Source organism: Pseudopipra pipra, chromosome 2, assembly GCF_036250125.1.
Source record: "Pseudopipra pipra isolate bDixPip1 chromosome 2, bDixPip1.hap1, whole genome shotgun sequence".
NCBI lineage: Eukaryota > Metazoa > Chordata > Aves > Passeriformes > Pipridae > Pseudopipra > Pseudopipra pipra.
The window spans coordinates 88,754,610-88,770,710 of NC_087550.1; the positions used below are offsets into that span (position 1 = coordinate 88,754,610).

General features: G+C 39.8%; 1 protein-coding gene across 4 annotated transcripts in view; it reads right to left on the reverse strand.

Moving 5' to 3' along the window:
- Window positions 1-16,101, reverse strand: part of TBC1D8 (TBC1 domain family member 8) — a 50,853-nt gene that overhangs the window by 16,973 nt on the left and 17,779 nt on the right. For all 4 annotated transcript variants that reach the window (XM_064646273.1, XM_064646274.1, XM_064646275.1 and 1 more), the window contains exons 3-6: window positions 13,630-13,748; window positions 11,642-11,870; window positions 8,053-8,293; window positions 593-800 (exon numbers count right to left, since the gene is read on the reverse strand). In XM_064646273.1, coding sequence (XP_064502343.1) covers window positions 593-800; window positions 8,053-8,293; window positions 11,642-11,870; window positions 13,630-13,748 — 797 coding nt within the window. The remainder of the gene's footprint in view (window positions 1-592; window positions 801-8,052; window positions 8,294-11,641; window positions 11,871-13,629; window positions 13,749-16,101) is intronic.

The window sequence follows — 16,101 nt, forward strand, 5'->3', positions numbered from 1 at the left end:
GATGTTAGCCAACAGCTTCTGTCTCCTCTTCTACTCCCACCACCTTCCCATGTGCTCTCCCCTCCACTTAAATACATCTTTGATTTCATGTAAATTTGTTAGCTCATTACTGTATCCAGAACATCCCCTTTTTCTCTCTGGCCTACAGCTTTGAAAAGTATCAACAGGTTTGTTAGAGGTTGTCTATGGAAGGAGAGTTTGAACACTTTTAAGTGTTGATCCCAGGCAAGGATGCTTTTACATTGCTGGAATGGTCCAAGCTGGTCTCCATCAACATCAAGCTGGACATATGTGTTTGTGGAGCTGGGAGGGGGAGCCCTGTCCAAGTCTTGGGCCGAGCAGATTCTGCTTTTGCAAGTCCTCTGTCCTGCTGCATGACCTGTCCATACTTCACTTTGAGGATCGTGCTGAATCACCCATATTTCTAATGAGACCCAGAACAAGCTGTACCACAATCCTGTAGGCATGATACACACAAGCATCCTACTCTTTTTCATCAAACAATACTTTGCAGATAAGTCAAGTGACAGTGAAGGCCTAGGGAATAAAAAGGGAGATAAAGACCCAAAATGAAACAAACAAAGAACTCTACCTCTCTAAGTGGGATGATAACAGTGCAGCAGCCATTTTCTTTGCTAGCAAAACAGATATAACTGTCGGAAGTGTACATCCTTCCCGCTGTGTGACAGCGACTAAACGGCGTCCAGAGAGAACAGTCTACAACTTCATGCAGCTTCTCCTTCCTGGGTAATCTGAAGAAGGCCCGAAAGAATTCATTCTGTGCTCTGGCTTCAAGATCCCTGAAGAAAAAGCAGTAAGAATGAATCACAAGATCTTGAAAGGCAGAACATACAGTGCAAAGTTCGCTTTTCTTGTTGGCCTCATCAAGAGCGAGGGATACAGAATAAAAACACTGTGCACAGCAATCTTCAGTGCCTATGTGAACAGACTGCTAAAAGACCAACTTTGAAATACTAAAGAAAAACATTATCAGTAATTGCTTGTTTAACAATAAGGTCAAAAACAACTAGTGTAGTAACTAGGAAAGGACATTAATTTAAATCAGTTGTTTTGTTGGTTTGGGTTTTTTTTTTTAAATTATTATTTAACCATGCATTTTCTGTGGCTGCTGTATGACTTTCCAGGCTCAAAGAGTTACAAATTTCAATGCCCAGGAGATAATTAAATCTTTCATCTGATGAGCATACATCAAGCAAGGGAGATTAGCCTAATGTTCCTTGTTTCCCTTCCCAGTAGCATCACCAACATCACCCCAGGGACCTGCACCTGCACCCAAAAGTAATACATTTGCTCTGTGAGTACTTCCAAAGTGGTCAATAATAGAAGAAGTAATGGTGGTTGCAGTTACATCATGGAAACCTTGACTTGCAGAGGTATCAGCCTCTGAGAGCCCTCAGAACAGTTGCAAAATGGAAAACAGTCTCAGGTCACTTACAGACACTTTTGTGAATAACAGCACCAACCACACTCCATTTGGATGTGACTTCCTTCCACTCACCCATCCACATTTGTTTGGGAAAAAAAGTTTACGTAACTGAAAGTTTCATTACTGAGCTATAGTTATACAGATTTGGGTTGGGAGATTTTTTTTTCTTCTCCTTTTTTAAGGAAGAAGCCTGCAGTAATTTACAGAGCTATGCAATTGCATTATAAACAGGCCATGGCTATTAGCTCACCACCAGCAGCTCCAGAAACGTTAGGGCTTAAATTTTATCATTTTCTTTACTACATTTTTTCCAAACATGATTCACCTTAGGGAAAAGGGAAAAAAAAAAAGCTTGACTTTGTGCCATTGAAAGAATTTAAAACATGGGCTGAAGCATAACAGGGAGTGGTACCTTAGTGCTGTAAATCCCCTCTCCACTCTTTCCTTCACCCTCCTCTTCTGCAGACACCTTCCCCCTACCCAAACCCTGGTGTTAAAAAATGAGCTGAGACAAATGAAGCCTCTGCTTCAGGAAGTAAATCAATTGTTTGTTTGGGGTTTTTTTTCATCTTAGTTTAATCCACAGAAAAAAACAAAGCCATGTGAATCAGGGAGGAAGACAACCCAGAACAAACTGAGACCTGAGAAGGGAGGATCTGTATCTACAAGCAACAGAAAAGACAGAATGAGCTCAACCAGCGTTCAGCTGCTGTTTCCTTCTCAAGCATTATCTTCCTTAATAATATTATCCAAAGAAAACAGACAAACAGTCTCCTGTTTTTTCACAGAGAACAAAGAGAAACTCTCTTTGTGAAGGAAGACAAAAAGGTTGCTCCTGAGTTAAAATTCCACAGCAAGAGCAACTCTGATAAGTGCCCGCAGCGATCTGCTATTGTGACAAAGCTGGATCAGGATATGCCTCCTAGTTAACTCACCACTAAAATATTTTCCATTTCTGCACCGCACAGATGAATGCTGCTGATAGCATCTGCAGTCAGGTCTGGGTAGAGCTGTGCTCTCCTGCTATTGTGCTGAGAAGGTGAGACCCTCCCTGCATCTACTTGGCTGTGAAGATTTCTAGACTTCTCTATGAAAAGAGGCATTATACAGAAGAGTGAGACTTCTGCTGAGGCACAGGTTGTCTGCTATTTAAGAGATGACTGTTTCTAATGCTCCAAAATCTGAACCTTCTGAGTTTTCAAGACTTCGCTGCATCTCTCGGGGATGCAGGCTCCACGTGCAATGCCTTTCACACAACGAGCCAGAGGATTTTAAGTTGAAGAAGAATGACATTCCCCACATCTACATCAAAGTAAATTCACCAGGACTGCATCCACCCCCTACTCACCCTGTACCAGGGTAAGGCTGCCAACCTCAGTATCCCTGGAACTGCCTGTCCCCCCACAACTCAGACACAGGCCTACAGAGGGTCAGCACCCAGAAACAAGTGCTAAAACAGGGGCCAGCCTGCCCTCCAAAGGAGGGATCCTGGATTGAAAAATGGTAGCACAGGAATGACATGCTGTCAGCACCTACCACTGTGGGCTCAAGCAAGACGTTTTATTGGAAAGTTGCATGCTGCGATATATTTCCTGTTAGGCAGGCAAAGCTTAAAGGTTTCCCTTCGTAAACACAGCCAAACAAAATTAGAGTTGGTTAAAAAAATCCCAAAAACCCACAAACAAAATTAGCTCCTAAAATGCAACAGGCAATTGTTTAAACATGATGCAGTGGCTGGCCCACATTACCAGGTCCCACAGCTTCCATTTTGAGTTTCACAACACCTCCCACACCAAACGTAAATGCAACTTTCTACTTGCACCCCATCTGTTTGAAAATTTCTACTCTCACTTAACAATTTCCATGTTGATTTGGTTTTTAAGCAAATGCAGCATACTGAGCAGTACCTAAGAAAAAAAAAGGAAAGCTACCGTTTTGTGAAAATAATGTTTACCAAGTATTTACACAAGCATCAGGAGAATAAAAGGTGAGAAGATGCAACTGCCTTGTTCCCTGCTTTTCAGAAAACTCAGCAGATCTTTCCAAGTGCAGCTCCCAGCTTGCATGTTATGTGATCCTGGACTGCCTCCAACTCCAGCACTTCAAAGTGAACGGCAAGCCTGAACTGTGATAACTCCTTGTGCATGACCCCTAGGTTACCTTCCAAGAGTTTTAAATTAAAGGAAATAACACACAAGACTAACAAAATGCCTAAAAGTATCAGGACACTTAAAATGCTGTCCTCACTGTCAAATGTTTTTCTGTGCTTTAAATTCAGCAGAGGCCAACTTGGCAAGATTTCAGCTCTGCTGAGTCACTTGCTGCCTATCTAAAATCTAAACGGGTTGACCTCCTGCTTTTAGAGACCAATTACTATATTCTTCATACTATTCAGACTCCAGAAAGTTAGATATTTTGGAAATAACACATCCAATGATATACGTCTTGTTTATTGGAAGAACTGTTTCTTATAAGCAAGCCAGGAGAAGTTATCTGAGAAGAGCCAACATGGATTTGTCAGGACACATGTAAACTAAATATCATTCCCTTACACAGCAGGAACACTAGACTTGTAGATGGAGGAGACGCAATGAATGTTTTAGCCAGAATTTATAAAAGTCTTGATATATCCTCTCATGGAACTAATAAAACTAGAAGTGAAAAACTGTTGTACCAAGCCAGTTGAAAAAAAGAGTACCCCAAAAAGCAACCCCAGATTGTATTAAGAGGAATTCCTTGGGAATCTGTCCTGGACTAGCTTCTGTTCAACGTCTTCATCAGCAATCTGCATGATGGATCAAGAGCTTGTTGTTACTAAACTTGCACACGATGTGAGGCCGGTAGAGGCTAATGAATGAAAGAACAGGATCATATTCAGATTGATACTCATAAATTTAAGGGATGTTGTGGAAAAAAGTATTACAAGTATTTTCAGCTGTACATCATAAGCTGCACAAACGCGGGATGGAGATCAACTCTACAGGGAGCCATTCAGCAAAAAGAACAGACCTTGGGGTTACATGGGATCACAAGATGAACAAGACCGAACAGCCTCGCACTCACAGGACGAAGAGGAGCACTGGGCTGGGCTGCAGAAGTGCACAGCCACCAGGGTGTAGCACAGCAGTCCCAGGGCTGTTGCAGAGAGTCACACTGCTCCTGCCCTGGTCAGCACTGGTGGGGTTTCTTGGGCAATCCTGTACCCTGCCATCCCACACCTGCCACCTCATGGCATAAGTGACGAATGTCCAGAGAAGAGTGACCACAATGGCTAAAATCTGGACTGACAGGGTAGTGCAGTTCGAAGAAAAAAAAGAGAAAGGAGATGCACATCAACCTCCAAATACACAAACGATTGCTCCAAAGAAAGAAAGCACATCTGTTCTCTTCAACAGTACTGGGTAGAATAAGAAGTGACAGACTCAAAACGCAATGCCAAAGGTTCAAGTTAAACCTCAGACTGTTAAATGACAGAACAGTAGAGTACCAGTATGGATCCTAATACTCTCATTACTGCAAATCCTTAAAAAACACATTATTCTCTATCATGACTGACACACAGAAATAACCCAAACCCCACCTTTTGCCAGGAGATGCAACAAAAACATGTTCTTTCTAGTCACATTCTCCTTGTTGCTCAAGATTTAGAGCATTCTCAGACTCCTCTGAAGGAATTAATGCAGACTGAAGTGACATTTACAACTCAGGGTACTTCAACCAGTTTCTGTTCACCTTAGATCAGCGTTAACAACCTTCTCTGCCTTTCTCACTGGTAATTCAGAGTTAGACAGAAGAAAAGAAACTGATGTGGTTAGAGCCTGGAGAAATATATCATACTTTTGAAACCTTACTGACACAAGCAGGAAAGCTTTTAAATTGCAGGTTCTGCTCTGCAGAATTTCCTCACTACGTTTGAGGAATGCAATGGATATTCTTGCATGCTGAAAGAGATGGAAATTAGAAGTACAAGAAATCTATACCAGAGATTTTAGCAACTTTCCTATTAAAAAAGAAAAAATAGTTACCATATGTTCCAGTAAAATTGTATGGCACATAACTGTGGCTGCAAGACACGGCATTTGTAGTTATCAGACACCTGACCTTTACTTTGCTTTTTATGGCAATTATCTTAATTGCCATTAATCCCTTCGTAATCCGTTGTTCTGAGTCTTATTTCATAAAACAGCAAGGAAAATTGCATACTAACTTATTTGACTCTGGCCATAATATAATTTGTGTCACAGACTGTGGGCCTAATCGCACAGCCTCTCTGAGTCCCATCTCTCCACTGCTCAGTAAGATGACCCCAGGAGCCTCAGGAACGGCAACAAAGGTTTCTGGGTTTCAGAATGTAGAATGTACAGACCCTGATGACATTAAAAATGGATTTTTTTAAAATAAAGATATTGAGACAAGCCTCTCACGAAAGAAAGCCAAGCAACTTCATTGATTTGACAGAGCTGGAATAGTTCTAATGACGTGTGGATTATTGCTTTCATTTTCATAGACTATTATTTGCTTCCAAATCATGCACAAGAATTAACAATGACAGTTATTAAGGGGAAAGTGTTGAGAGGAGTCGTTCTTGTAGTACTACAATGATTTCAAGAAAAAAAGCAGCAACAAAAACTTCACACACTAAAAAAAGGAAAACCCCCCAAAACATGTCAGCACAAAAACCAGTTTATCCACTATTCAAAAGCTAGGTCTTGCTTAATCACCCTATATTAAAGCAGTTGCAAAAGTGTGACAAAGGGCACCAGAAGCAGCAACTTATCCAACCACTACCTAATTCATGCAGAGGAAATGGGATTTCAGAATCTTCCATGTTTCCCTTTCTGCCATCCCAAGTCACAGAAGAGGTTAGAGAACAATCTTGCCCAGGAACTCTCCATTAAATGTATTTTTGTCCTTCCTTCTCCTTTGTCCCTCAACTTTTTTTTTTTCTTCTTGGGTTGGAAGGAATGAGAGGAGAAAACCTGTTTGAATAAATTTGTGAGATGGTTTCTGTCACTTGATGGCAACACAGTACTTTTCAAAAATGCCACAAGGTACTTACAAGTTGATTTCCTGAGAGCCCCTTATTATAGCATATTACTAAGCTTATACTTTTCTTTGCAATTGTAATTTTACTTTGTTTGTAGTCTTCCACTCAGTTAGTACCCTTGATTCAAAGACTCTTTTGGGAAGTGACAACAATGACTTAAAAATCAGTAGATGCTGAAAATACCTCACCCCAGGTTTTTGTTACATCTCCTCTGTATTTCCTTTCTTTGCTTCATGCATCTGACTTTTCAGTCCAAAAGCAGTAGAAGCACGGTAGAAGAACGGTAAAGCATGGAAAGGGGCTGAAATACAACTTATTACAGCCATATCCTACATCAGCTAAAGTACATACCCTACACTTCTTGGGCCAAAAGCCTACAATGTTAACAAGATCCAGTTACACATATAGTGTAAAAACAACGGGAGCCCTTGTATTCCAAGGAATCAAGGCTATTAAAAATAAAGGTTGCAAAGATGTTCATGGTTGCTCACCACTGTGTTACCTCAAGTTAATTCCTTCATGACATCATGGATGAAATCTTGGTGTCAGTGATTTTCCTTACTGAGTGTACATATGAAATTGTAGAGAAAGTCCATTTTTTCAAACTTCATTAGGAAATTTGGTAGAAGTGTTCAGCTGAGATGTATACCCAGCACCACCATAAAACTGCCCCTCAGAAACAATAAAAAGTGCTACTGGACATGTGACTCTTTTTTGGGAAATGATACCATGCGTTCCTTATATTTTAGCTGGGAAGCAATACTTGGGTGATTCCCTTCATACCTCTGGCAGAGGGAGAGGAAGGAAGAGCAGGAAAGGGCATGACTCAAGAGGAGATAAGCGCTCACATCCCATTCAGAAAAGAAGTATTTAAAATCAGCACCTTAACCTTGATGCCTCAGGCAAATAGCGCAGTTTGTGCTATTCCATCCTGCCCACCAAAAACTCCTCTGGGCAGTTTCCCTTCCCCTTTCTTACAGCAACAAATAAAACACAGAGTTGTGCATTGCACTACTGGTAGAAAAATAGCTATCAATCTTTTCCAGAGAGCCCAATGCATTCTGTAGTGGGAGAGGAATGCAGAGGTGCATTTCAGGGATGCATGGAGTAGAGCTGACAATAGCACATTAATCTGTTGCAATTGCCTGGGGGTTTTTTAAGTCCTATAACTGCTCGCTAAATTGGCTATGGCAACCAACTAGTGAGAATTCCATATTTCAGATATGATCAAAAGCAGTAATTCTAGAGAACTGATGAGACTAGGAAAGCCTACACACTGCCCAAATTGTAAGCATAATAACGTTGTTCTTCAGGGAAGATGGAAAATACCCCTTGCTGCAATCTCGCATTCTACTTTTAAAACAAACAAAAAACTATGTGCTGTTTAGGGGAAGAATATAAAATGGAAAAAGGTGTCTTGCACACAAGTTGAAATGCACCTATTGGATACACCATAATACATTACAAAATCTCTTTTGCGTCCAGTCAACCCAGCTAACACACTAAACCACGAAGCCCACTATCAAACCTCTGCTCATATAACAACTTAGCTTTTTACCTCTTGGTTATCTGAGTAGGATCCTGTAGACCTGGATCCAGTTCAAAGATCTCGTTATCCAGTAGCCTTCGGAGCGTCACATCTGCCAGTTGCTCCATGATCCTGAAAGCCTCGGCGATGTTGAGGAACGTGGAGAAGTCACGCTCCTTATTTGCAGTAGTGACACGGACTGTGTCTGTCATGAAGACATTAGAGGTTCTTTCCAGTTTCTGGACCTCAACCCAAGGAATGATAAGTTTCACTGCAATCAGAGAGAAAAGCAAAAGTGGGTTGAAAACTCTGCTTACATTTTTCAGATTTGGGAAATAAGCAAATTCAGAATGAAATGCATATAACCAAAGAGGAGAGAGAGGCATTTTGTCAAGACCAAGCACATGCTGAAATGCCTGTTATGACCCTACCTTCAATCTCCCCCACTCTAAAAGTCTTTTTCAGATCTCTCCCTCAAAATTTTAACTATTTTCATAAGAAATGCTGGACTGGGGAGTTGTGCCTTTGCAGAACACCTGCCATACACTGTGCTCCTAACTCGTTCACAAGTCATTTCTACAGCCTGCTTCCTTACTACCAGAAGAAACAGTTTAAGAGTACAAAAATAATAGGAAAAGGCTTAGTTACTTGCCTATCATACAAATCTCTGGGTAGAAATTAGGCTGAAAAGGACTTTAAAATAGATTAAATTTGTTCTTAACAACTGTTGGAAGCTTCCCAGGATTCTCAGTGCCAATAACACCAAGACTACACCTCCTAACATCCCCAGCTGGTCTCCTGATGCCAATAAAGCAATAAAAAGGCAGTAGTAACAAACATTGTCATAAATATATATATGACACGTATCCGTGATCATTAATTACCTAAGGAGCTACCTTCAGCAACTTTTCTGTACTACATGAACCACAGCTGTCGAGATTATTTGCAGATTACATTTTTTCTTACTTAAACAAAGCACAGCTGCGTCAACACACACAGATTGTTGTGAATGGTCATAAAATCATCTGTATAGGCACAGCCAAGGGAAGAAAGATTAAATAACGCTGCAGCAATAGCACTGTTGTTCAGGCAGGTCAGAATCACACAGGCTCTACAGTGTTGGTTGTAGACACAGCACAGCAGACTGTAAGGGGCCCAAACTACTGATAAAGGGTACTAAGTCTTCAAAGTTTTAGAAAAAACACAAGTTTAATTAAAAAATGTGAAGAAACCTTGGCACACCCTTTCAAGATATCTGACCATCTTAGCCTCTGAAATCCTGCAAATACTTTGAGGCTTAGATAAAAGGGTACTTGTCCTGGAAGAAACGTTTCATAGAGTTCATAGTCACATAAGCCATAAGTTAATTTTATGAGAAGCTGAAAACAGGCTCTGATATTGCATTCCAGGTCCTTTCAACACCAAATAAAACAAGAAGGGAACAGACTTGCCAGAAGCAGATGATTTAACACTTTGTAAAGAGATTTCAGTCTACAGTTTGGAGGAATTTTTACAGAGGTAAAAACACAATTGAGAACCATTTTTATTGCAACTCATATATTGTTTTTTCCCTGTGCTGTCCCGAATAACACAATAATTGTAATTTCTTGGCAATATTTTCAAGACCAGATTTGACCAGATTTGTGATTTCTACCTGAAAAAAAGACAGTTAATCACTTGTTCTACATGTAATCACTGTCAGCTTCTCAAATAGTAACAACCAGAACTATAATGAATCTGGATTACACCATGCAACACAAAGATTTCAAAAACATGACAAAATACTAGCCTAGAAACAGAATTATTCTGCTTTAACAGAATCAAGGAAGTGGGAATCATTTCAGCATATATAATGCTTCCCACTGAGTTAGGGAAGTTTGTTTAGCCAAAAGAAAATTCAGGTTTTTATTTCACATTTCCATGCAAATGCATGGGAACACAAAGGCAATGCAACAGACTACAACAGTGAACGAAGAGTGTATTTTCCATGGTCAAAATAAAAAGTGCAAACATGTAATTGTTTGTAGTTTTTTTCTATATTTTCATAATGAATATTATTAGAGATATGAGAAGAAATCTCTTCTTAAACAATACAGCGTGATGTTGTACTTCCAGTATCACTTTATTATCTGTGGTATTGCATAAAAAAAATTTTGGAACAATATAAAGGGTTTTTCTCTCTCCCTCCTGCTTCCTCTATTATCTATCATTAATAAGTACCATTTTTGCTCTGTGTGCTTTGGCAGACTGGCTATCTCAGATTTAATGACAGAATACTCACCATCATAGCAGGAAGAAATGACTGCCAAAGGATATTATTTAATACTTATTTTAAACAGAAATATATATATATAATACTAATTTTAAACAGAAATATACTTATATATATATAATACTTATTTTAAACAGAAAACAACAAGATTAAACAAGAATTCAGATATTTAGTATGTATCAAGAGACTCCATTCTAGTCTTCCCAGCAAAAATTGACTTTTGTTTTTATAATGAATAACAAACTTGCCCACATTTTAAATCTAACTCTTCCACCTTTTGCTGATATGACAAAATAATTGGCCTGAAATAATATAAGGGAAGAAAGGACTTCCAACTCTAAGCATGTCTTTGTATGTTTTAAGTCCTGGAAATTACCATATACTATCTTTCTTATCTTTACATTAACACATTTCATCTACAGCTACATCACAATATCAAATCCAGATGGAATATGGCAAAGTTTTCCTAATTGTTATAACTGAAAATTGTTGCTATATTTATAGCTGTATAGGTTTCTATTGCTGTCCTTGCTGAAGTTCCAGCAGGATAAACAGGATTTAAAACGTTAGCAGTTCGTGCACAATCTTACTAAACAGACAAATGCTATAGAGTTTATATGGCTACATTCATTTTTACTATCTTATGTCCATTACTTTCATTTTTACCTTCTAATACCTATTCTGACAGGCTTTTCATAATCACACAACCCTTCCTCTGTAGCAGAACACCATGACCAAATTCTTACAACTTGCTGAACCATCTGAAAGTCTAAAAACCCCAATACACATTTACTGTGACCCTCCTGCACTTCAGAAACACAAATCCCTAAATTGCTGTTGTTTTTCCTTAAAAGCTCTGAATTTTCACCTGGTTCTCCATGGCACAGCCCTTTTATGTTTCCTGGGCTATCTTCAGGCAGGCAGCTGGACTCGGGCATCCCTGGCACCACCAGCCCCTTCCCCTGCTGGCCTGCAGCAATGCGATGATTCTGCTTCCCCACATGCAGGAGGGTCCTAACCTTACTCACCCTTTTCAGCACTGAAAGTCTCTATTTCAGAACCTGTAGGAGGTCTGTTGCTACTTTGCCATGGCATTAAAAATAAAAAAGAAAGATTCAGATAGCAACTATGTGTGCTCTTACAGTGTCATTTTTATTACTGGATCCAAAATATAAAGACTGAAGTAAAAACTTAAACAGGATCTTTCAGCTGAACAACAAAAAATTCAGAAACTAAACTTCAGAGGTGAAGTAGGCTTTTCATAACAATTCTGGCTATTCTTGCTTTTAAATGTAGTTATATTTATATCTCTCCCCAACATTAGGTGTCTTACGCATTTACACTTACATTCTTTGCCCAGGAAGAAGGAATAAAAACAGAGATGATTGATGCTCAAATAAAGCCAGCCTTGCCGAGGAACTTTTCCTTTCCAACAGCAACAGGAATAATAGGTGATCAACTTCTCTGCTTCAGGAAAACTAAATCTGGATTCAAATTTCACCAGGGCTTCTCGGAACTTCTCAGGGTCTTCCTCCTGCTCAGCGAGCTTGCTGCTTGTTTCCTCTGCAATCAGTGCCTGAGTCCACAGCAAGACAATGTATTAGGATAAAGCTATAGCATTCACCATCAGGCAAGTTGCTACAAGCTACCCATTCAAATTTTATAATGGAAACCCTTCTCACAAAGAAATTCAAGTTGCAATTTTCACATATGGAGAAATTTCTGGTGCTTGCATCTCTCATACATTTTTAATGCTTCCAAAGCAAGACTTCTGGGGCCGTTTTTAGATATAACATTTTTTTCAATGAGTCTAGCAGAACCATATATTTATACTTCTACTATGGCTTACAATTGCTCTTATTTGGCATATACACAGCAGAAGTAGAGTAACAGTTGTGTACACCGACCAGTACTATATACATATGAAGAAGCAATGCAGTCATATGTGTCATTAACTTGAGAGATGCTTGGAACCTTAAAAAATACCGTTTCAAGAACACCTACATAAATATAATTAAGATTTCAGATTTTTAATAGTGGTATTACAACAAAGGAGTTGCGATTACCAAGCAGTCCTAATACACCAAAAGACTACAGCAGGTACAAGGGTCCAAAACCTGGACTTAATATTAACTAATGAAACCTCAAGAATTTTAAATACGTGCTATGTTAGGTAACAGGCTGCCACAGTGTTATGAAGAGAGATTAATTGTACTTGGTCCTTTCAGTGTGTCTAAGACAAAATGCCTTTTTTTTAAAGAAAACAGGATAAAAACTAGGATTTGTACAGTGATGTTTTGCCTCTGTACCCTTCTTCCCCAGATTCTGAGCCCACTGAGATCACAGCAGCAGGGTTGAAATTCACCAAAAGCATTATCTTCCTACAAAGTTCCAAACCAGAAAAGGGGCTATGGGGGGAAGAGCACCCCACTAAAACTCTTAGCGAGGAAACACTAACAGTGGGACCTGAGGCACAGCAGTCACCAGTGAATCCATAACCCCATCAGCCATCACCATGCTGCTCTTGGAGCACGTATTTCACTAAAAGCAGAGCTCAGAACACCAGGATAAGTTTTACCCACATGTCGTTATTATTTTAAATCTGGTCTACGGTCACAAAATTCCTTTCCTTTAAAATTCTTTAGCCGTCCAAATGAATGCTCATTTCTCCAACCCTGTGGCCAGCCAGCAGCTTCATGTGCCTGGTCACGACCTCAGCATTCTCCAAAGCCAGTGGCAGTTTCTGTGCAAGATCCTGACGATGCAGGTGCTGTTGTGCAAGGGCCTTTTCTCCTGTCCCTGTGCTGCAGGGACTGAGGTGGCACACACACGAGTGTGCAGATTCAGGCCCCGTGGCTATCACCTGATGTCACCATTGAGCCCCATCAAGAGGGACAGATGTGTGTAAACAGGCAGGAGAAACTGATGGGTTAAAGTGAGGAAAAACACGTGGGATAGGAGGAGAAACACAGCAAGGAGGAAAAGCTGAGATACGGGAAGGGAAAGTATTTAACATAACGTTTTGGAGAGATGGAGGAACTGAAAACAGATGCTGAAGACAGCTCGGCTGCATATCACAGGGGAGAGAACAGTGAAGCTGGAAAGGGACAAGTGGGATAAAGATTAAATTAGATACTTCGGTTTTGAGCTGTGTCCAAAAAAACGCGAGTACAGATTCACAGACACTGGCCACATCAGTTGCAAGAGCCACATAGAAAACTAATAATGTTTAGATGGTCAAAACCAATTATGAATGGCAACAACTTCATGACATACCTTCTAATAGATGATATGTAATTGGGCAGGGAACGGTGAAAGTGAGACAGTTTCCTTACCTTCACCTTCCCTTTGACAAAACTAACAATATCTTCTTTATTGTCAAACACAGACAAAGTATGGAGCAAGTTTTGTTCCAGCCATTCCCAGTGCTGGTTTATTTCCTCTGCAGTGGCACCTAGAAAAGAAAAAAATAGTGTATTGAAACTAATTCTACAAAATAAAATTGCAAGGAAGAAAAAAATAATAAAATGCACTATTTCATAAATTCATTACGAGAAACTGAACTTTCAACCTCAGAATTCTTAGTAGCAAACAGGTCAAAAAGGCCTCACTCATGGCAATATAGTTAGAGAAAAAACAAAACCCTCTTTGTTTTAGAGAATTAGTTTTAGTACTTTTAGTTTTATCTCCTCGAATGCTCTCAGCCAGCAAATGCTGCATTAAAAGTCAGAGCAGAAAAAACAGCAGAACTTCATCCTGAGCTGCTAAACTGCAGCTTATTCTGACACGATGTTCCTTAAGCGGCCACTGGAAACCTTTGATTTATGCCCTGTTCCCAAAAGTTCCTGATCTTCCTGTCTCCCTCCCTCAATATGTACATGCATATACACATCCCACACAGACATGCACACCCTTTGAGAGGAACACATACAATCTACATTTTATTTCAAAAGCTCTCTATAATCAATAAAGTACTTTTAAATAAAAGAGTTTGGTCCAGCAACACCTAATAAAGGTTCTACAAGAGCACATTTCTGCTGCTTGGGGAAGAAATAAAGCAAATAGAAATCTTTGAAAAATACAGATTTTCAAATCTTTAAAGCTTCTTTCTCTAAAGATTTATGTGAGAGTTTTGTTGTTCTTTTAAATGTAATGTGTTCACACTAACTCCAGAAATAATATTTCACTCACTAACTATTCGCTTTGGCTCTTTCCACTTGAAACAGAATTGTCTGTGCATGACACAACGACAGAAAAGTTAGAGCAAGACGGGTACCACACAGGGCCATCAGGGGAAAAGCTGGCCCCTCCAGATCTTACTGGTCAGTGACTAAACGTTACAGGTAAAAAAGTAAAGGCAGCAATAGTTTCCTCTCCTAGTGCCTTGCTAGTGGAAGAAAGAAGAGAAATTGTTGGATGTAAGAGACACACAAATTACAGATGAATATAATAATAACATTAATTTCAAATAGAAGACCCATTTTCTCAAGATTTGTTTTGTGTATAAATCAGAGATACACCACATTGCCTCACAACAACAATAAAAAAGACAAATCTAAGTAAGGATTTTCCACTTTCCTCTGCTCTGTTTTCCATGCAGAATGCCAACTGGCAGGGAAACTTTCCAAGTTTTAACGTCCCTGACAGGAAGGTCTTGTAATGGAACTTCATAAATATCATTAATCAAGGTCAAATTAAAAAAAAAACAATCATGAAAGAAAAGACACTTAAATGTCCTTTAGGTAAAGAAAACAAATTATATCTATAACAGTAATTTTATACTGAAATGGCTGCAAAAAGCAAATACTGAGTCGAATTTTTATTTCTGACCAATCTAAAAGATACCAACTCTATGGGAGAGCTGCCGGGCTGCCTCTGGTGAAATAAGCCGTGAGCAAGATGCCTTTCAGAGCAGCATCCACACTGCTGGGACTGCTCTGAACCTGGGTGCTGGCAGTGGTTATATCCTGTGGGGGCTACTGCAATCTTTCCTTCCTGCCTCCAGGGATTCCGCTCAAATACACAAAGATCTTTTTGCCCCTTTCATTTGGTCAGGCCAGCTCCTCAGCTTCTTGGGTCCTTTCTTCATTTCTGATTTCCACTTCATGCTTTAAAGTTGTCCTGTGATTAGACCCAAGCATTGCCAATATCTTCCTTATTTCTCTTCCTTATTCCTCTTCCTGTGCTGCTCCTCAGTATTTTATTCCACCTTTTACCCACCTTCTTCATCTGCCTATGCCGAGTGTTTTGTCTAACCACTGCCTCATTCCTCATAATCTCTTCTTTAAACCCACTTCTCACCAATCCTTTTGCTTTCCCTCTCCTAAAACCTACTTCACTTGACTGAGACTGGAGTTTCTGTTTTGCCCATGAGCCTTCTGAAAGGAATATTGCAACTGGCTCTACATTAGGGCAGAGGTCAGCATTTTTTTTTCCTGTTCTGGTATAACATGACTAACCATATGGATTGAAACATCTCTGCCAGAACAGTCATGCTTGGATTAGACTTCCTAGCAGCCCTCCGAGATTTGCAAAAGTCTGTAACACAGATCTGACCATTATGTATATATTATCATTTAAGCCCACAGCTCCTGCAATAGAGGACTGCCAACACACGATTAAAAAATGTCATTTTATTTAACTGCCTACTGACATGATGGCTATCTGTAATGAAGTTACAGTGGGAGACTGGAAAGAGTTGCTGGAGCTGCTCCTTGCCCGTTCTATAGAGCACCAGGAACCTTAATTTGACTCACTGCTCCCTCCAAAGCCTGTAATAGACACTTAACATCATGTTTGCATGAAGC